The sequence below is a fragment of the Panicum virgatum genome, chromosome 9K (genome assembly GCF_016808335.1).
Source record: "Panicum virgatum strain AP13 chromosome 9K, P.virgatum_v5, whole genome shotgun sequence".
Lineage (NCBI taxonomy): Eukaryota > Viridiplantae > Streptophyta > Magnoliopsida > Poales > Poaceae > Panicum > Panicum virgatum.
Window position 1 is genome coordinate 16,107,080 of NC_053144.1, and position 22,155 is coordinate 16,129,234.

General features: G+C 48.8%; 1 protein-coding gene across 1 annotated transcript; it reads left to right on the plus strand.

Moving 5' to 3' along the window:
• Positions 1 to 640: 640 nt before the first annotated feature.
• On the plus strand, positions 641 to 21,931 carry LOC120650385. Its single transcript, XM_039927501.1, has 25 exons — positions 641 to 1,000; positions 4,157 to 4,266; positions 4,617 to 4,782; positions 4,901 to 5,001; positions 5,112 to 5,184; positions 5,262 to 5,403; positions 5,912 to 6,072; positions 6,239 to 6,363; positions 6,445 to 6,544; positions 6,788 to 6,884; positions 7,029 to 7,080; positions 7,533 to 7,634; positions 7,716 to 7,862; positions 7,940 to 8,111; positions 8,204 to 8,443; positions 8,594 to 8,748; positions 9,483 to 9,611; positions 9,745 to 9,862; positions 10,010 to 10,205; positions 10,407 to 10,416; positions 14,355 to 14,456; positions 14,533 to 14,687; positions 19,438 to 20,863; positions 20,937 to 21,131; positions 21,237 to 21,931. The coding sequence occupies exons 1-25, from the start codon at positions 826 to 828 to the stop codon at positions 21,714 to 21,716; spliced, it is 4,929 nt and encodes a 1,642-aa protein (XP_039783435.1). The 5' UTR covers positions 641 to 825; the 3' UTR covers positions 21,717 to 21,931.
• Positions 21,932 to 22,155: the final 224 nt, after the last annotated feature.

Consider the following 22,155-nt stretch of genomic DNA (forward strand, 5'->3'; position numbering starts at 1 on the left):
TCAGTTATTCATATCTAATTTTTTATATTCATAATGTCTGGTTGCTTGTAGTTATGCCTATTTTTTTAATAAATAATATTCAAATAGAGCAGTAATAGATAGGTCACATTTTTAGAAAAAATTTGGTGCTAGTTTTATATTTTTTCTGATTTCAAATGAATTAGTTTTGATTTTTAGCCTAATTAGAATTTTTTACAAAAATACAAAACTACCTTCGAAACTGTCCTAAAGGCCAAATTTGTCTGGTTTTAACAGTTGCATTGAAGGTTGAAATAGGATTTATATGGAATTTTACCAAAAGAAAAACTTGAATTAGGAGAAAACTAAATAGCCTTGCATTTTAAAGCGGATGGACTAAAGGATATACCATATAGAAGTGTTTTTGCGCACGATAGAAACGTTCTATTTTTGAGGGAATAGTCTGAATAGAAATGTTCTTTTCTTTCCTTTTTTTTGGGGGGGGGGATGTTTTTTTTTCAATGAAAGGCACGATAAATGTTTTTCAGGTTCATATCTGACTGCCAAGTGCCAAGGAGCTTTTGCGAAAGGTGCTGGGTAGGAAATGATCCAGGCCACTGATACCTGATCCGACGGCTCAAACAGAAATTCGTATATTTCCAGACCATTTCCAGTCGGCACTCCTGCCCCCAGATCCCATCGACCCCCCAAATCCTTCTGCGCCTCCTCCAGAAGACAGATCGCTAGCGGAGCAGCTTGCTCCGCAGCAGGATCGAGCTGCTGAAGGCCGGAAGCGGCCGCCGGACGCAGGGGTGGGGGGCTCCGGCCAGGCAAATTCGGCACAGGTGGTAGCCACGCAAGCCCCTGATGCCGGAGCAGACCAGATCCGGCTCTCCGATGGAGTGGACGACGGTGCAGCACCTGGACCTGCGCCACTCCGGCGGCCGCCGCGGCGCCTCGGCCCGCCCGATGCAGCCGCACGCCGCCGCCTTCCGCGCCTCCCAGGCCATCGTCGCCGTCGCCATCGGCACCCACGTCGTCGGTGAGTTCCCTCTTACGCCGCTCGGACTGCTCGGTCGATGTAGCCTCGTCGCAGGTACTTGGGCGGGTGCTCGTGCCGCGCGTGGGTTGTACAGGTTGTGATCTGAGGTGATGGGACGCTGCAATCGGGTTCACTCGGCTGATGGAAGTAGAGGGAGTTGGTATCAGGGAGTCGGATCTTCAGTGATTCAACTGTAGGTTTGGAGGGAGCTTATGATCACCACTATAGGATCCCATTTTAAGACAATTGCTTCGCTCTGAGTGATGTTCCCCTGTCTAATGGAGTACCAGGACCTGCAATAACAGTTTGGTTAGTTTATAGAGCAGTTTCATAGCTTGATGTGTGCTCTCGGTTATGATTTTGGAAGTTAGAGCACACGGGGTTGGTATGAAGTACCATTTAACAGCATGAGGGTCTAGACTCACATCTCCCTTGTGGCTTTATAATTCAGTTGCTCTAACATGTAGCAAGTGACGATTATCTGTGGATAACTGGCAAATCCTTTGCTTAGGATGCTCAAAATCATGGTATTATCAGAATAAGTTGGTCTTGATAACCATGTAAATTTGGATGCTACAACCATTAGTGCATTGGTTCATTTCATGTTTATACTCTCTTGTTACAACAACAACAACAACAACAACATAGCCTTTTTTCCCAAGCAAGTTGGGGTAGGCTAGAGATGAAACCCGAAAGAAAAAAGTTCAAAGTTCAGGCACATTGATAGCTAGCCTCCAAGCGCTCCTATCCAAAGCTATCTCTTTAGAGATATTCCAATTCTTAAGGTCTCTCTTAACCGACTCATCCCACGTCAGTTTAGGTCTACCTCTACCCCTCTTTACATTATCGACCCGCTCAAGAACCCCATTACGCACCGGCGCCTCAGGAGGCCTTCGTTGGACATGTCCAAACCATCTCAGCCGATGCTGGATAAGTTTCTCCTCAATTGGTGCCACCCCGACCCTATCCCGAATAACTTCGTTCCGGACTCTATCCCTCCTTGTGTGCCCGCAAAACCACCGCAACATCCGCATCTCTGCTACACTCAGTTGCTGGACATGTCGCCTTTTTGTAGGCCAACATTCAGCACCGTATAACATCGCCGGACGAATTGCTGTTCTATAGAATTTGTCTTTTAGCTTTTGTGGCACTCTCTTGTCACAAAGGATGCCAGAAGCTTGCCGCCATTTCAACCAGCCAGCTGAAATTCTATGCCTCACATCTTTATCAATGTCGCCATCCTTTTGTATCACCAATCCTAAATACCGAAAAATATCCTTCTGGACCACCACTTGCCCATTTAGACTAACGTCTCCCCCCTCATGCCTAGTCGCACTGAAATCGCACATCATGTACTCGGTCTTGGTCCTACTAAGTCTGAACCCTTTCGACTCTAACGTGTGTCTCCACAGTTCTAACTTCCTATTAACCTCTGCCCTACTCTCGTCAACAAGCACCACATCATAAGCAAAGAGCATACACCAAAGGATCTCACCTTGTATATCCCCCCTGTTCCGCTAGGCGCTAGGCGGAATCTAGGCGGTGACCCACAGCCTAGAGCCTAGTCGGGAGTAAGCGGAGCCTAGGCGCTCCTAGGCGCTTCCTAGGCGTTTTAAATCCATTCATATTTTACAATAAAAGTGTATAAGAAAAAGAAAAACAGGACACATGTAGGCCAATAGTTGTATAGAAAGGCCCATAAACAGCCCAAGCCCATATCCTAACCTCATCCCCTGCTCACGTGCTCCAGCCGCCCGCCTCTCCTCCACCCGCTGCTCCCGCGCCGCCCGCCTCAACTCGCCCCCTGCTTCCGCGCCGCCCGACGCCCGCCACTCCTCGCCCCTGCTCCCGTGTTGCCCGCCGCCCGCCTCTCCTCGCCCTCTGCTCGCGCGCCGTCCGCCGCCCGCCGCCATCTCTTTCTCTAGCCCGCCTGCTGTCGCTTGCTCCTCCCTCGCCGGTGACCCAGCCCGCCTAGGGTTCCGCCTCCCCCCATAGGCGAGGCGGGGACCCTCCGCCTCGCGCTTAAGCGTGCCTAGGCGCCGCCTGGGCGCCGCCTAGCGGAACATGGTATATCCCTTGTGACTTCATCCATCACTAAAGCAAATAAATAAGGGCTCAATGCTGACCCCTGGTGTAGGCCTGTGTTAATAGGAAAGTCAGTGGTGTTGCCATCACATGTCCGGACAAACGTCGTCGCATCCTTGTACATATCCTTAATGAGGGTAATGTACTTAGTTGGGACTTTGTGCTTCTCCAAAGCCCACCACATGATATTTCTCGGTACTTTGTCATATGTCTTCTCAAGGTCAATGAAGACCATGTGCAAGTCCTTCTGCTCCCTATATCTCTCCATCAATTGTCGTATTAAGAAAATCGCCTCTATGGTTGACCTTCCAGGCATGAACCCAAATTGGTTTTGGGTCACCCTTGTCACTCTTCTTAGGCGATGCTCGATAACCCTTTCCCAAAGCTTCATCGTATGGCTCATCAGCTTAATCCCACGGTAGTTAGTACAACTTTGAACATCGCCCTTGTTTTTGAAGATAGGTACTAATATACTTCTCCATTCTTCCGGCATCTTGTTTGACCGAAAAATGAGATTAAAAAGCTTAGTTAACCATACTATTGCTCTATCTCCTAGGCATCTCCACACCTCAATGGGAATACCATCAGGACCCATCGCTTTACCTCCCTTCATCCTCTTCAAAGCCTCCCCGATCTCTACCTCCTGAATTCTCCTCACAAAACGTCCGTTGGTATCGTCAAAAGAGTCATCTAACTCAAGGGTAGGGCTCTCACTCTCCCCATTAAACAACTTGTCGAAGTACTCTCTCCATCTATCCATGATCTCCTCATCTTTCACTAGCAGTCGATCTGTCCCATCCTTAATGCATTTGATTTGGTTGATGTCCCTTGTCTTCCGCTCGCGGATCCTAGCCATCCTATACTCTCTTGTTCGGGGAAATTATTTGGTTGTTGCTTTTTGATAACCAGACCGCTTATTCTTATCATATAGGACAGTGTCAAATACTTTTAACACATATTTACTGCTGAAGTTTGTTGAAGAATTCAATGGAGTGCTATAGTTGCTGTTTGACTTCTGTATGTTGCACACGGACCTTCTGAGTTGTCATAATTTTCCTTTTTTTTTTGCAGAATTCGATGCTCTGACGGGAAGCAAGATAGCTTCAATTGACCTTGGTGCTCGTGTTGTTCGTATGGCATATAGCCCTACCACTAGTCATGTTGTTATTGCTATTCTTGAGGTCTGCCTCAACACTTCACTTTTTTTTTCTTTTTTTTTCTCTGAAGAAGTAATTTCATTTATTTCTACAACTGTGAAGTGCCTTCTGTCACTAACTCCAAAAACAAGGCAAATGCTTATGATACTGTGAACAGAATGTCAGAAAAGTGATGATACTTCATTTCTGTTAGTAGGCTAATAGGCATATTCTTGAGCCCTTTTTATCTAGTCATCTACCATGGCAGAGTGAATAATAACTCTTTAGCAAGTTTCAGCTGCATGCACTAATATGGCCTATTCGCAGTGAGTTTTGCACCTTTTATTAATAACTTGTGCAACCATTAACCCTCTCCTGTATCTCTTGCTCTGCAGGATGCTACAATCAGATCCTGTGATTTCGCCACGGAGCAGACACTTGTGCTGCACTCGCCTGAGAAAAAGTCAGACCATGTTTCAATAGATACGGAAGTACATCTTGCATTGACACCGCTTGAGCCTATAGTCTTCTTCGGCTTCCACAAAAGAATGAGTGTAACAGGTTATTCTCTTAGCTTTGCAGTTTTTTTTTTGTTTGCTTAGGAGGCTTATAGTGGCCATCTATCTGCTTATGTTTTTAGTGTTTCACCTCCAAGTGTTAACCTTTTGGTTTCTTCTAGTTGTAGGGACTGTTGAAGGAGGAAGACCACCTACAAAAATAAAGACCGATCTTAAAAAACCTATTGTTAACCTGGCTTGCCATCCCCGCCTCCCTGTATTGGTAGACAACCATATCTTTACCTGCCTCTTGTTGTTAATTGCACACAACAATATTCTATGTTATCATGTATTGCTTTTTCCCATATCTGACATACAAGCTTACGATTTTAGTATGTAGCTTATGCTGAAGGCTTGATACGTGCCTACAACATCCAGACATATGTTGTACACTACACCTTACAACGTAAGATGGGATACTGCACTATATATTCATGTATTTTAATATGATGTATTGGCTTCTTAATTTGCACAAAATTTCAGTTGCTGTTGACAGTACAATTAAGCTAATGGGAGCTGGTGCTTTTGGGTTTCATCCGACCCTGGAGTGGATATTTGTTGGTGATAGAGGTGGTACTCTTCTGGCATGGGATGTATCAACTGAGAGGCCAAGTATGATTGGCATGTAAGTATCCTTGTAGTATATTGTTGAGAGTGGAAAAACAGAGTTGTATTCGTCCATTGTTCCTCCCCTTTCCAATATAAGTTGCTACTTTGATCTCAGTGATAATGAAATTTTCACTATATTTGAAGTCAAACATTGAATTGCTTAAAGCACCAGTGAAACTAGAACAATTTTCCTACGACTCCTTATATCACACTAGGACTTGTTTATAATATCTGAGATCCTTTGCTCCCATAGAATAAAACTTGCATCCACATCTGATTTAAAGCATCTTCGCACATGAATTATAATTTAAAAGTTCTGATATAGTGCTTGCGTTTCCTTGGCATAAATGGATATAAAAATATTTTAATGATGCTTTTTTGTCCCAGTCAATCATCTGCATGCACCTTTCTGTTGTTCATGTCTCTATTTTTTATGATTTCAAATCCTATGATTCCTCTTTGTTCCGACATACCCACAGATCTGTCTATTTTCCAACTGATTTTCATCTTTCACTTTTACTTAGTACTCAGGCTGGTTCCCAGCCTATCACATCTGTATCCTGGCTTCCTACACTGCGGTTGCTTGTGACGATTACAAAGGATGGAGCACTTCAAGTATGGAAGACACGAGTTATAATAAACCCTAACAGACAGCCCATGGAAACTCATTTCTTTGAGCGTGCAGGTTAGTATTTGTTCTTCCCATCTTTTGACGAAATTGAGAAATTCCTTAGCTATTTCTTCTTTCGCTCTCAAGCTGCGTTTTGTTCTTTACAATTACACGGTTTAGTTACATATGTATTTTTCTTGAGAATGATTTTCTGCAATCATTTTCTTTGCTAATGGTGCAGCTATTGAAACAATGGATATCACAAAGATACTAACTCTTCAAGGAGGAGAAGCAGTTTACCCATTACCCCGAATAAAAAATTTGGCAGTACATCCCAAGTTCAATTTGGCAGCTGTAATTTTTGCGGTTAGGCCACATCAACTATGAACCCAAATAATTCTGGTACCTAATGCCAAAATTTTTAGGAACACTTTCTTTGATTTGCAGGATATGTCTGGGACAGAAGCTGCAAAGAACAAGGCTGCATACACAAGGGAGGGGAGGAGACAGCTGTTTGCTCTTCTTCAGGGAGCTAGGGGCTCAACTGGTACCTTCCTTTTCCTGCAGTTATTCTCATGTTTTCTTTATTGAGGCCCCCGTGGAAATGAGAACCTTGGTTCATACAGAACAAAATATCAGGCTCCTATGCAACACTAATATGATTTTATTTTATTCCTTGGCTGACTTGCTGCTGCATAATGGTTTTATATGTCTGTAATAGTTAGATATTTTGAGTAGTTCATACATGCCCTAACCCCTAAGTACACTATGGTTTGCTCTGGTGCTACAGCTGCTGTTTTGAAAGAGAAACTTTTAGCATTGGGATCATCAGGAATATTAGCAGAGCATCAACTTCAGGCACAGCTTCAAGAGCAGCACTTGAAGGGGTAAAATTAAGTATTTCCTACATAAATCATATAAACTTTCCATTTGTATGAACTTGATTTTTAGGTGATTCACTATTTAGATATATTCTTTATTGATTGTCATATTGATTGCTAGCTTGATTTCACTTGTTTTCTTATTGTCAGCCAGAGCCAGCTAACTATTTCAGATGTTGCAAGGAAGGCATTCCTTCACAGTGTACGTGAAATTTCTGTTCTGTTAATAGTGATTGAAAAATATTTTTTCCACTTTTCTTGTAGTGGCTCAACCTGAACAGTTACAGCATTCGCACATTTATCGAACCCATCCTTTTGTACTTCTACTCTATCAAATGCAGGCACAGCTCTCCTGCATTGTTCAAGATAAAAAAAATAAGATCTAATTTTTTTGTACAGTCTCAGTGCTACAGAAAACAAATGAATTAGGAGTGTTTGGCAGTGGGGCCTCCCAAAGAATCTTGTGCATACTTTGATGATGTGATGCCACATTCTTGTACAAACTTTGAGCATCTATGTCTCATTTCAGCCTTCCATTTTTCCTAATATATTATGCCCTACATGTCCAGTCCTTGTCCATTGGTTGATTCTACCAGCTTAGTTGATAATGGTGTTTGTAGACCATTTCTAATTTCTTATACATGATCTGTGCAGCATTTCATGGAAGGGCATGCTAAAAGTGGTCCAATCTCTCGCCTACCTCTCGTTACAATTTCAGATTCTAGCAACCTTTTGCGAGATGTTCCTGTTTGTCAGGTACTTATCATAGTAACTTATCTTTTCACTTGCATACTCCCTTTCCGCTCTCTAAACAATTCATTATTTTTGCAACTCCAGCCATATCATCTGGAGCTGAATTTCTTCAACATGGAGAACCGTGTTGTTCAGTATCCAGTTAGGGCATTCTATTTGGATGGATTTAACCTGATGGCCCATAACTTATCAACTGGAGCTGATAATCTCTATAAGAAGCTTTACTCAACGGTATTGACCGTCCATTAGCACAATATTTTCTTGTTTGTTTTCCTTTTATTTTTTTCTCTAATGCAACCCATTCTCAGATTCCCTCAAATATGGAATGCCATCCCAAAAATATGTCATACAGTCCAAAGCAGCACCTGTTTCTTGTTGTATTTGAATTAAGTGGTGCAAATGGAGTGGTGCATGAAGTTGTTCTTTACTGGGAGCAGACTGATCTTCAGACAGTAAACAGCAAAGGAAGTTCAATAAAAGGTATCTGTCTTTCTGACATGCATCTTACTTACCTATGCTTTAGATATTTCTACCTGGCTTGCTCACAACTGCATTGTTTGGCCCTTTTTTAGGTCGTGATGCTGCCTTTTTGGGCCCGGATGATAATCAGTATGCTATTCTGGAGGACGATAGAACTAGCCTGAATCTCTTTAGTCTCAAGGCAGTAGCCACAAAGGAAGCTCTTGAAAATAATGCTGCTGTGCTTGAAGAAAACACTTTTGCTGATAATGCTGCTAACTCAACGGAACGCCAAGGTCCTCTGCAATTTAATTTTGAATCAGAGGTTGATCGCATATTTTCTTCTCCTCTAGGTACGTTGAGTGGACTGCTTTCCTCTCATCATATCCAACTCTCTTTTTCATTATAGAAAGAAAAGCAAAGGATTGTAGGGTTGCCTTGTTTTAACATTTTATCTATATGGAACTCTGGAGAGTAGGTGACCAACTTGTTTTGTCCTGTAGAATCAACATTGTTGTATGTGATTTCGGGAAAGCATATTGGACTCGCGAAGCTCCTGCAGGGATACAGGCTGTCTACAGATAATGGGCTATCCATCACAACAAAAACTGATGGGAAGAAGTTCATCAAGTTGAAACCAAATGAGACCGTTCTTCAGGTATTTAAGTATTTTATCCTTGCTAATTCTCTCGTTGAGGTCCTTTCTGAGCTTTAAATATTAAGTTGATGACAATGCTTGATCAGGCTCAATTTTTGTATTCATTTACCAAAAATATATTCTTTTTAAGGTGGTTAGTCCTTAGTATTTAGTTTTATTGTTATTATGTGAATATGAACTAACTTGATTTTCTGAGACAACCAATTTCTGAATGTTTCAGATCTTAAATTTGTATTTTGTTTCACACTCGCATTAGTGTGATGTTGATGCTTTCTTTGGGTTGAGCTACAAATAACTAAGTATACATAAAAATGACACATTCTTACACTTAGAACAGCGCTATTAGCTTGAGGCACTACAGTTTATTAGATGAGGTAATTTCTTTATTCAGGACACTGCATGAGGCATGCACTTAACCATTCGTTTACAAAGTCCAGCCATGGGCTGTAGATACTACATTAAACCTTACTGCATGCGGCCAGTTGTCATTGAATTAGATGCACATTCTATGCACCATTTTAATGAAATGAAAGATCTTAAATTTAAAAGGTACTGGCATTTGATTTTTTTTTAAAATGTGCTGTAGAAAGTATCTGGGCTTTTAGAATCCATGTAAAGTGAGTAGCTGTGACTCTAGTTTCACCATCAAAACCATATGTACCATCAAAACCATATTTACCATCAAAACCATACTTATCTGCAACTGACTGTGATCAATTTTGTCCACTATGCAGGTCCATTGGCAAACAACTCTAAGAGGTCCTGTAGTAGGAATATTGACAACTCAGAGGGTACTAATTGCTTCTGCAGATCTTGACATATTGTCAAGCAGCTCAACAAAATTTGATCGGGGTCTCCCATCAATATCCTTTTTTACGAGTCTTGCATCTACCTCCCCCTACTCTTTTTTCTTTTGTTATACAAAACTGTGCTAACATATTTATTATCTGTTGCAAATTGCCACATTACTTTGTTGAGTACTTAACCACTTTGTACTATCGATCAATGTTGTGGGTTGGGCCAGCACTTATCTTCTCAAGTGCAACTGCTATAAGTATGCTTGGGTGGGACAACAAAGTCCGATCAATCCTCTCCACTAGCTTTCCTCGTTCAGGTAAGATCCATACCATACAGTTTTTTTATATGATCAACCTAGATTCTTTGTGATTCCTCCAGTTCTGTTAGCATGCTATCGATCTGTTGTTTCTTTTCTTCCTCCTCAGTTTGTGCTGAACAAAAAATATGCCCTTTATATTTGCAGTATTACTTGGGGCATTGAATGACCGGTTGCTGCTTGTAAATCCAACGGATATAAATCCAAGACAGAAAAAGGGTGTGGAAATAAGGAGCTGTTTAGTTGGGCTTCTTGAACCTCTTCTCATTGGATTTGCTACCATGCAGCAACACTTTGAGCAAAAACTTGATCTTTCAGAAGTCCTGTACCAAATAACCTCAAGGTAAATATTTATTTGCTGGATTCCATTGTTCACTTTTTAGTATGGTTGTTAATTACTCCTGTTGAATTTTAGCAGAGGTAGTTGTTGCTTTTGTTAATGATTTGTGTTACTGTTCTAGTGAGCATAATCTTTCTCATACTTTTTGTTGGTTGGATCTTCATATTCTGATTACATTGTATTTGTTGGTTTGCATTCTTGCAGGTTCGATAGTTTACGTGTCGGTACCCTACAACTGGGGTACCCACTCCTACTGTGCCAAGACTCGCGTAGTTATCCGTAACTACGCCCTAAGGAGCTGAGCAGCCGGACTCCTGGGTTCCGACTCCATCTCACCGGACCAACGGTGCCGGACCCGCTTCCCGTTTGGGGACGGGTCCGGTGTCACCACGTGTCCCAGAGGTGGAAATGCTCAGCACCTGTGGCCGCGGACCCGGACCCCCGCAGGCGGGTCCGGGACCTCCACGTGCCATCCGGACTCCCGCAGGCAGGTCCGGGACCTCCACGTGCCATCCGGACTCCCGCAGGCAGGTCCGGGACCTCCACGTGCCATCCGGACTCCCGCAGGCAGGTCCGGGACCTCCACGTGCCATCCGGACTCCCGCAGGCAGGTCCGGGACCTCCACGTGCCTACCCGGACCCCCGTGAGCTCTCGGCTCAGCAAGCTGCTCGGGTGGGGTCCGGAGCCGCCACGTGTCACGCAGACGCGGGCGCGGGCGCCAGCCTTCCGCTGGAAGCTCCCTCACCCACCCGCATTAAGTGCGAGTGGTTGAGGCGGGATCTGCTGCCTCTGGGCACGGGGCAGCTTTTGTCAGTCCACATTGTGGATCGCCAGATACCGAGACAAGCATTAAAGACTCAGCGCTGCGCGCATGAGCGACGAGTCATGATGACCAGCTACTGACTGAAGCAACAGTGCACGCTGCTACAGTAGACTGAGTCAGTAGTTCGGCGCTTCATCGTGACCTCGACGCGCGACTGCAAAGGCTAGACTCTACTCTGACAGGACAACTCAAGACCATCCCTGGTCAGAAGCTACGCACAGAAGCCGACGACAAGATCTCCGGATCTGAGCCATTGAAGGCCAAAGTGTAGTTTATAATACATCGCCGGGTCCACATGTCGGGGCCCCGCTCAGTGTACGTGCTCCCCTTGGACATATAAAAGGGAGAGCACGGCCGCTAGAACACAGGAGGTTCACACATCATCTCCACAATACAGACTCAAGCTCTCGCACCTCCTCACGCTTGTGGGAAGGCAATACAACACACAGTGGATGTAGGGTATTACGCTCCGGCGGCCCGAACCACTCTAAATCCTGCTGTGTTTCTTGTGTTCTGAAGGGAGATCGATCTAAGACTAGCTACCCCCTGAGTACACACCCTCTGGGCTAGGGCGGGTGCCTTCCGCCACCCGGCCGTGGTTTGCAGCACCACGACATTTGGCGCGCCAGGTAGGGGCGCTTTAGCTAGTTTTAGTTCATCTCTTGCTCATCTCCATGGCTCGGATGGTTGAGCACTCCCACCTCGACGACATTTGGAGATGACGGAGGGTGTGGCGTCATCCGCATCACACGCCTCTCGCCTTCCTGCGCCAGGGGCAGCCGTGCCCGTGGAGCAGCCACCGTCGGCAGCGGCGCGCGCTGCACATCGGCAAGAGTCAGGGCGCCCGTCAAGGCCCCCCTCACAAGCTGCGAGCGGCGGAGCGACAAATCCCAGCTCACAGCATACCTCACTCATGAGAGGAAGCCCGCTCCGGCGGAAAGCCGACTCCGGTCGCACCAAGCCCGCTCCGGCGGACTGCCGACTCCGGTCGCACCAAGCCCGCTCCGGCGGAAAGCCGACTCCGGTCGCACAAAGCCGCTCCGGCGGAAAGCCGACTCCGGTCGCACCAAGCCCGCTCCGGCGGAAAGCCGGCTCTAGTGGCTCTCTCCGGCGGAAAGCCGACTCCGGTCGTACCCCCGACTCTACATCTCTGTAAGTCCTACTCTTAGAGGCCCAGCAGGGAATAAAATCTTTTCCTTTGTAACTATGTAGTACTTCCGTGTGGTCCAGTCCGGTGAGCCTCCCCCGTGGAGGGGTCCGGACCTCTGCGAACCAGGTTCAGGGAAGCGTATTCACCCTCCGGGGAGGTCCGGAGCCGTGTAGCCGCTTAGCCTGGTTCCGTACCCTAAGCCTGCATGCTCTACCTCCCTAGGGTGAGTACCGTAGTACCTAAGACTGGGGGCCCGGAGGTCCGGACAGCTCCGGCCTCATAAACCCGTGTTCTGGCTTACATCGCACATCTCATGTACATCTAGTTATAAAGGAAAAGTTTATTCTCAGTTCGCCTCTAAGGATGTTACATTCCAATTTCGATCTACGCATTCTGTTTGCGCTAACCCCCACGTGGCTTCTTACTCTTGTGCGGTGATTGTGGTCCGAATTGAGTTGGCTAGTTAGTGACTTAGCTCGAGACCCCTCATGGAAGAGAGGGGTTCGGACCCCTGGGAACCTGCAGGTTCAGGGAAGCGCACTCATTCTCCGGGGAGGTCCGGAGCCGTGTAGCCGCTTAGCCTGGTTCCGTACCCTAAGCCTGCACGCACCACCTCCTGTGAATGAGTGCCGTAGTACCTAGGACTGGGAACCTGGAGGTCCGGACTTTCTCTTAACCTAAAGGCCGGCCCCTTGAGCTTCGTTCACTGAACCTAGCTATCCATCTCAAAGGATTACAGCCAACAGGATTTGGGACCCGTGGGCACGCTACTAAGCATCTACCTTGAGTCATGTGCAGGTCCAAACGTGATGATGCAGCAGGTGACCCAAGGGATGGACGATGCAGGGCAAGACCCTTGCGGCGCGCACCGCTGGGTGCCAGAAGCAGCCAAGTCGCTCACAGTAGTGGCCCCACCTGCGGGTTCGTTGCCTCTCCCGAGGCGGGCCCGGGGGCCACTGTCGGTACCCTACAACTGGGGTACCCACTCCTACTGTGCCAAGACTCGCGTAGTTATCCGTAACTACGCCCTAAGGAGCTGAGCAGCCGGACTCCTGGGTTCCGACTCCATCTCACCGGACCAACGGTGCCGGACCCGCTTCCCGTTTGGGGACGGGTCCGGTGTCACCACGTGTCCCAGAGGTGGAAATGCTCAGCACCTGTGGCCGCGGACCCGGACCCCCGCAGGCGGGTCCGGGACCTCCACGTGCCATCCGGACTCCCGCAGGCAGGTCCGGGACCTCCACGTGCCATCCGGACTCCCGCAGGCAGGTCCGGGACCTCCACGTGCCATCCGGACTCCCGCAGGCAGGTCCGGGACCTCCACGTGCCATCCGGACTCCCGCAGGCAGGTCCGGGACCTCCACGTGCCTACCCGGACCCCCGTGAGCTCTCGGCTCAGCAAGCTGCTCGGGTGGGGTCCGGAGCCGCCACGTGTCACGCAGACGCGGGCGCGGGCGCCAGCCTTCCGCTGGAAGCTCCCTCACCCACCCGCATTAAGTGCGAGTGGTTGAGGCGGGATCTGCTGCCTCTGGGCACGGGGCAGCTTTTGTCAGTCCACATTGTGGATCGCCAGATACCGAGACAAGCATTAAAGACTCAGCGCTGCGCGCATGAGCGACGAGTCATGATGACCAGCTACTGACTGAAGCAACAGTGCACGCTGCTACAGTAGACTGAGTCAGTAGTTCGGCGCTTCATCGTGACCTCGACGCGCGACTGCAAAGGCTAGACTCTACTCTGACAGGACAACTCAAGACCATCCCTGGTCAGAAGCTACGCACAGAAGCCGACGACAAGATCTCCGGATCTGAGCCATTGAAGGCCAAAGTGTAGTTTATAATACATCGCCGGGTCCACATGTCGGGGCCCCGCTCAGTGTACGTGCTCCCCTTGGACATATAAAAGGGAGAGCACGGCCGCTAGAACACAGGAGGTTCACACATCATCTCCACAATACAGACTCAAGCTCTCGCACCTCCTCACGCTTGTGGGAAGGCAATACAACACACAGTGGATGTAGGGTATTACGCTCCGGCGGCCCGAACCACTCTAAATCCTGCTGTGTTTCTTGTGTTCTGAAGGGAGATCGATCTAAGACTAGCTACCCCCTGAGTACACACCCTCTGGGCTAGGGCGGGTGCCTTCCGCCACCCGGCCGTGGTTTGCAGCACCACGACATTACGCATTACTCCAAGGTCATTGGACATATTAGCTAAAGGACCTCCTGTTTGTGGAGACCTTGCTGTATCGTTATCTCAAGCAGGACCTCAGTTTACCCAAGTGAGCTTAATCTATGCTCGTATTGACAGCATGTTCTCTTTCAGCTGTGCTAATATTTCTTCCCTCGCTGTTTTAGATTATGCGCTGCAATTATGCAATCAAAGCTCTTCGGTTCTCTACTGCTCTGTCAATTTTGAAAGATGAGTTCCTGCGTTCCAGAGATTATCCTCAATGCCCTCCCACTTCCCATCTGTTCCAGCGCTTCCGAGAGTTGGGATATGCATGTATAAAGTACGTTCTGCTGGCCTCTCTACCTTATCTTAATTAGGATATTGTCTCCAATTGTGTTGCTAAACTGCAAATGTTCACAACTTTTGTCCAGTATATCATTTTTTAATCCATCCAATCTGAAGCATTTAAAGGTAGTTAATCTTTGTTTTTGGTTACATTTTATATGAAAACCTATCTTAATACTTTAGACTTAAGACATGCCCTAAAGTTTTGAACTTTCACAATGAGTGCCAACAAAACTTTCAATGGATTAGAGGCACTAAAGATGCACACTGAACTTTCAGAAATCAGAACTTTTCCTAATTGTACTCTGTGATATTCCCATGTTGCTCTGCACCAGACAGAATCCATACTCCATAGTAGTTGATTTTGTAAAATGTTCTGTGATGTGCTAGGTGCTCATCTAGCAAACTATCTGGTTGTCAGAAGGATTAGCGAAGTCGTATAAAATTTCTGTTTATTCAATACAAAGCAATATGTTTGGTATGTTGATGTCTATTGAATATAATATTTCTTGCTACTATTAATTGTGATGTGCTAGCCGAAGGATGAACTTGAGCCCACAATTGTCCCATGTGAATGGCGCATGGCATGTGTTGGAGAATAGTCCCACCTTGATAGTTAGGGGTGAAATTCGCTTACATATTGTCGTGGTGCTGCAAACCACGGCCGGGTGGCGGAAGGCACCCGCCCTAGCCCAGAGGGTGTGTACTCAGGGGGTAGCTAGTCTTAGATCAATCTTCCTCAAGAACACGATGAACACAGCAGGATTTAGAGTGGTTCGGGCCGCCGGAGCGTAATACCCTACGTCCACTGTGTGTTGTATTGCCTTCCCACGAGAGTGAGAAGTTCGCTAGAGCTTGAGTCTGGATTGTGGAGATGATGTGTGAACCTCCTGTGTTCTAGCGGGCGTGCTCTCCCTTTTATATGTCCAAGGGGAGCACGTACACTGAGCGGGGCCCCGACATGTGGACCCGGCGATGTATTATAAACTACACTTTGGCCTTCAATGGCTCAGATCCGGAGATCTTGTCGTCGGCTTCTGTGCGTAGCTTCTGACCAGGGATGGTCTTGAGTTGTCCTGTCAGAGTAGAGTCTAGCCTTTGCAGTCGCGCGTCGAGGTCACGATGAAGCGCCGAACTACTGACTCAGTCTACTGTAGCAGCGTGCACTGTTGCTTCAGTTAATAGCTGGTCATCATGACTCGTCGCCCACGCGCGCGGCGCTGAGACACTGCTGCGTGCCTCGGTAACAGACGAGCCGCAGTGTGGACTGACAAAAGCTGCCCCGTGCCTAGAGGCAGCAGAGCCCGCTTCAACCACTCGCACTTAATGCGGGTGGGTGAGGGAGCTTCCAGCGGAAGGCTTGCGCCTGCGCCCGCGTCTGCGTGACACGTGGAGGCTCCGGACCCCTCCCGAGCTGCTAGCTGAGCCGAGAGCTCACGGGATCCGGATAGGCACGTGGAGGTCCCGGACCCACCTGCGGGGGTCCGGGTCCACGGTCACAGGTGCAGAGCATTTTCACCTCTAAGACACGTGGTGACACCGGACCTGTCCCCGAGCGGGAAGCGGGTCCGGGACCGTTGGTCCGGTGAGATGGAGTCGGACCCCAGGGGTCCGGCTGCTCAGCTCCTTAGGGCGTAGTTACGGATAACTACGCGAGTCTTGGCACAGTAGGAGTGGGTACCCCAGTTGCAGGGTACCGACAGAGGCCCCCGGGCCTGCCTCGGGAGAGGCGACGAACCCGCAGGTGGGGCCACTACTGTGAGCAACTTGGCTGCTTCTGGCGCTCAGCGGTGCGCGCCGCAAGGGTCTTGTCCTGCATCGTCCATCCTTTGGGTCACCTGCTGCATCATCACGTTTGGACCTGCACATGACTCAAGGTAGATGCTTAGTAGCGTGCCCACGGGTCCCAAATCCTGTTGGCTGTAATCCTTTGACATAGACAGCTAGGTTCAGTGAACGGAGCTCAAGGGGCCGGCCTTTAGGTTAAGAGAAAGTCCGGACCTCCAGGTTCCCAGTCCTAGGTACTACGGCACTCATTCACAGGAGGTGGTGCGTGCAGGCTTAGGGTACGGAACCAGGCTAAGCGGCTACACGGCTCCGGACCTCCCCGGAGAATGAGTGCGCTTCCCTGAACCTGCAGGTTCCCAGGGGTCCGAACCCCTCTCTTCCATGAGGGGTCTCGACCTAAGTCACTAACTAGCCAACTCAATTCGGACCACAATCACCGCACAAGAGTAAGAAGCCACGTGGGGGTTAGCGCAACAGAATGCGTAAATTAAAATTGGAATGTAACATCCTTAGAGGCGAACTGAGAATAAACTTTTCCTTTATAACTAGATGTACATGAGATGTGCGATGTAAGCCAGAACACGGGTTTATGAGGCCGGAGCTGTCCGGACCTCCGGGCCCCCAGTCTTAGGTACTACGGTACTCGCCCTAGGGAGGTAGAGCATGCAGGCTTAGGGTACGGAACCAGGCTAAGCGGCTACACGGCTCCGGACCTCCCCGGAGGGTGAGTACGCTTCCCTGAACCTGGTTCGCAGAGGTCCGGACCCCTCCACGGGGGAGGCTCACCGGACTGGACCACACGGAAGTACTACCTAGTTACAAAGGAAAATGTTTTATTCCCTGCTGGGCCTCTAAGGGTAGGACTTACAGAGATGTAGAGTCGGGGGTGCGACCGGAGTCGGCTTTCCGCCGGAGAGAGCCACCAGAGTCGGCTTAGTGCGACCGGAGTGGGCTTTCCGCCGGAACGGGCTTGGTGCGACCGGAGTGGGCTTTCCGCCGGAACGGGCTTGGTGCGACCGGAGTCGGCTTTCCGCCGGAGCGGGCTTGGTGCGACCGGAGTCGGCTTTCCGCCGGAGCGGGCTTGGTGCGACCGGAGTCGGCTTTCCGCCGGAGCGGGCTTGGTGCGACCGGAGTCGGCTTTCCGCCGGAGCGGGCTTCCTCTCATGAGTGAGGTATGCTGCGAGCTGGGATTTGTCGCTCCGCCGCTCGCAGCTTGTGAGGGGGCCCTTGACGGGCGCCCTGACTCTTGCCGACGTGCAGCGCGCGCCGCTGCCGACGGTGGCTGCTCCACGGGCACGGTTGCCCCTGGCGCAGGAAGGCGAGAGGCGTGTGGCGCGGATGACGCCACACCCTCCGTCATCTCCACGTCGTCGTGGTGGTGGGAGTGCTCAACCACCCGAGCCATGGAGATGGGCAAGAGATGAGCTAAAACTAGCTAAAGCCTCCCTACCTGGCGCGCCAAATGTCGTGGTGCTGCAAACCACGGCCGGGTGGCGGAAGGCACCCGCCCTAGCCCAGAGGGTGTGTACTCAGGGGGTAGCTAGTCTTAGATCAATCTTCCTCAAGAACACGATGAACACAGCAGGATTTAGAGTGGTTCGGGCCGCCGGAGCGTAATACCCTACGTCCACTGTGTGTTGTATTGCCTTCCCACGAGAGTGAGAAGTTCGCTAGAGCTTGAGTCTGGATTGTGGAGATGATGTGTGAACCTCCTGTGTTCTAGCGGGCGTGCTCTCCCTTTTATATGTCCAAGGGGAGCACGTACACTGAGCGGGGCCCCGACATGTGGACCCGGCGATGTATTATAAACTACACTTTGGCCTTCAATGGCTCAGATCCGGAGATCTTGTCGTCGGCTTCTGTGCGTAGCTTCTGACCAGGGATGGTCTTGAGTTGTCCTGTCAGAGTAGAGTCTAGCCTTTGCAGTCGCGCGTCGAGGTCACGATGAAGCGCCGAACTACTGACTCAGTCTACTGTAGCAGCGTGCACTGTTGCTTCAGTTAATAGCTGGTCATCATGACTCGTCGCCCACGCGCGCGGCGCTGAGACACTGCTGCGTGCCTCGGTAACAGACGAGCCGCAGTGTGGACTGACAAAAGCTGCCCCGTGCCTAGAGGCAGCAGAGCCCGCTTCAACCACTCGCACTTAATGCGGGTGGGTGAGGGAGCTTCCAGCGGAAGGCTTGCGCCTGCGCCCGCGTCTGCGTGACACGTGGAGGCTCCGGACCCCTCCCGAGCTGCTAGCTGAGCCGAGAGCTCACGGGATCCGGATAGGCACGTGGAGGTCCCGGACCCACCTGCGGGGGTCCGGGTCCACGGTCACAGGTGCAGAGCATTTTCACCTCTAAGACACGTGGTGACACCGGACCTGTCCCCGAGCGGGAAGCGGGTCCGGGACCGTTGGTCTGGTGAGATGGAGTCGGACCCCAGGGGTCCGGCTGCTCAGCTCCTTAGGGCGTAGTTACGGATAACTACGCGAGTCTTGGCACAGTAGGAGTGGGTACCCCAGTTGCAGGGTACCGACACATATAAATCCAAGTGCTAAATGCATTCCAACCCTCGGGTTAGCCCTTTTATGTGAAGTGAGGACGGAAGCGTAAGTGGGGTTAGTTCAAGTGCATGTTTTAGTCAATGTGTAAGTAGGACTGAGTCATATTTGGGATTGGGGTATTACAATTTACATTAATGCCTTTTTTACACTTTTCATATAATTTTTTCCTCTTTGTTGGCTCTTGTTGGTCATGTCTGGCCTAGATGAGCCTGTTTGGGCCTAAAAGGCTATGTTGTTGTTTTGTGGACCATTGGTTTCCCTTTTCTTTTCTTTGATATCATTAAATTCTTTACGCTGGGTATAAGTTGCCTGTCTTATTTTATTGCTTCAAATTTCTTCTATGCTGGTTTTGGATAGAGATATGCTCTCATAAGAATCATAGCATAACATTCAATACATATTTTCAGGTATGGTCAGTTTGACAGTGCAAAAGAAACGTTTGAGGTTATTGCAGATCATGAGAGCATGCTGGATCTATTTATATGTCATCTGAACCCGAGCGCATTGCGACGCCTTGCGCAAAAGTTGGAGGAATCTGCTACAGATTCTGAGCTGAGGCGATACCTTGAGAGAATATTAAGAGTTCGTTCAACTGGATGGACACAGGGTGTCTTCGCCAATTTTGCTGCTGAAAGTATGGTACCTAAAGGTCCGGAATGGGCAGGTGGAAACTGGGAGATCAAAACACCTACTAACGTCAAGACTATACCTCAGTGGGAGCTTGCAGGAGAAGTCATGCCTTACATGAGGACAACTGATGCGGGTATACCGTCTGTTGTTGCAGATCATATTGGTGTGTACCTGGGTGTGATGAAGGGCCGTGGTAATGTAGTGGAAGTAAGTGAAAAGAGTTTGGTTAAAGCTATAGCAGCAGCTAGTAGTGAGAATACACAGCCGATGTCTTCCGAATCAGCAGAGAAAAGTAAGGCAATTGCTGGCGGTGATTCAGTTGGTGATACTCTGGCCAGGCAGCTGGGTGTCCAAATTGCATCTGCCGATGAACAGGCAAAAGCTGCTGAGGAGTTTAAGAAGACTTTATATGGTGTTGTCGATGATGGGAGCAGTGATGAAGATGAGTCAACCTCGAAGACTAAAAAGATACATATAAGGATACGTGATAAGCCAGCTGCATCTACTGTTGATGTCAACAAATTGAAAGAAGCCACTAAACAGCTAGGCTTGGGTCCTCCACTGAGTAGGACAAGATCATTATCAGGGACACCGCAAGAATTCAATCAGGCTCCTACGCAGCCAGGAGGTCCAGCAGCAGCTGTTTCTCCAGCAATGCCAAATACTGCAATTGATTTGTTTGGAACAAATACTTTAGTTCAACCACAAGCACCCTCTGGTGCCACAGGCCCTGTTATTGCAGGCATGGGAGTGACGGCTGGACCTATCCCTGAAGACTTCTTCCAGAACACTATTCCATCACATCAACTTGCAGCTCAACTACCCCCTCCTGGAATAGTCCTGTCACGAATGGCTCAACCTGCTCCTGGAATGAATCAAGGGCCAGTACCTAATCAAAACATGATGGCTAATGTTGGCCTTCCAGATGGCGGGGTGCCACCACAAGCACCACCTCAACAGTCCCAGTTTCCTCAGCAACCAGGCATTCCTATGGACAATATTGGCCTGCCCGATGGTGGTGTTCCTCCACAGAGCCAGCCACTTCCTTCACAACCCCAGACACTTCCTTCACAGCCACAAGGCATTCAACCTGGCATTCCTGCTCCATCACAGCCAATTGATCTCAGCGCTCTGGTGGAGGGACCTGGAGCGGCAAAGCAAGCTGCTCGTCCTCCAGCACCTACTGCTGTGCGCCCTGGCCAGGTACTATGTTTTTCCTGAAAAGAAATCTAATGGGTTGGGATTATTTCCCTGACAGCCTCATCCATGGTTACAGGTACCACGGGGTGCTCCTGCTGCAGAATGCTACAAGATGGCTCTTGCTCACCTTGAGCAGAATCAGCTTACCGATGCACTATCTTGTTTGGATGAAGCATTTTTGGCCCTTGCAAAGGACCAATCACGTGAAGCTGATATCAAAGCCCAGGCCACCATTTGTGCTCAGTATAAGATTGCAGTTGCTTTGCTACAGGTAATTTAGTTTTTGATATTGTCTGGAGACTTAATAGGACGTGCCTCTAATGTGTGCTCAGTTTAAGGTTGCAGTTGCATTAGCTAAGTTTTGATTTCTCTGCAGGAAATTGCTCGCCTGCAAAGGGTTCAAGGCGCGGGTGCTCTTAGTGCTAAGGAGGAAATGGCCAGGCTATCTCGGCACCTTGCTTCCCTGCCCATCCAAGCCAAGCACCGGATCAACTGCATCAGGACTGCCATCAAGCGGAACATGGAGGTCCAGAACTATGCCTATGCCAAGCAAATGCTGGACCTCCTCTACTCCAAAGCGCCCCCGACGAAGCAGGACGAGCTCAAGAGCCTGATCGACATGTGTGTCCAGAGAGGACTGACAAACAAGTCCATCGACCCGTTCGAGGACCCCTCGCAGTTCTGCTCCGTGACCCTCAGCCGGCTCTCGACCATTGGCCACGACGTGTGCGACCTTTGTGGCGCCAAGTTCTCAGCGCTCTCCGCACCTGGATGTGTCGTCTGTGGCATGGGGAGCATCAAGAGATCTGATGCCCTCGCTGGTGGACCTGGACCTGTGCCCTCGCCCTTTGGCTAACCTGGAGACGCTTCCTTTATCCCTCATTTTTTCTGATTTTGTATCTATAGTGTGCAGTTTGCATTCCTTCCCATTTGATTGTTGTAGCTTGTATGTAGCCTTTTTGACGTGTAGCACGTTGGTGTTGAGAGAGCCATGTACACTTGGATTTGGATGTGATTATACACACGGTGTTGGCGAGCTAGCAATGCAAGTCGAAGTGCCATTTGGCTGAACGTCACCTGCATCTAACGATACAACTCTGCTCCATTAGCAAACTGGTTATAAAGCAAAGATATGCTAACTGCTTGTCTAAACATGATGTAGCAGCATGTTTCTCAGCTATCAAAACACAAGCAGACTCAGGAGGAAGACGACAAATAATGAACCACGCTCTACACAAAGAATGCTCAATTTTGCCCTTCACGACTACAGCTAATCTAGATGCTCAAAAAAAAAA

What these genes read in the sequence shown, in the direction of transcription:
- LOC120650385 (XM_039927501.1), top strand. Translation starts at nt 826, where the DNA reads ATGCCGGAGCAGACCAGATCCGGCTCTCCGATGGAGTGGACGACGGTG. An exon ending in CATATTTTCTTCTCCTCTAG is followed by an intron (nt 8,444 to 8,593) that starts GTACGTTGAGTG and finishes TTTGTCCTGTAG; the next exon opens with AATCAACATTGTTGTATGTG. An exon ending in CTGCTGTGCGCCCTGGCCAG is followed by an intron (nt 20,864 to 20,936) that starts GTACTATGTTTT and finishes CCATGGTTACAG; the next exon opens with GTACCACGGGGTGCTCCTGC.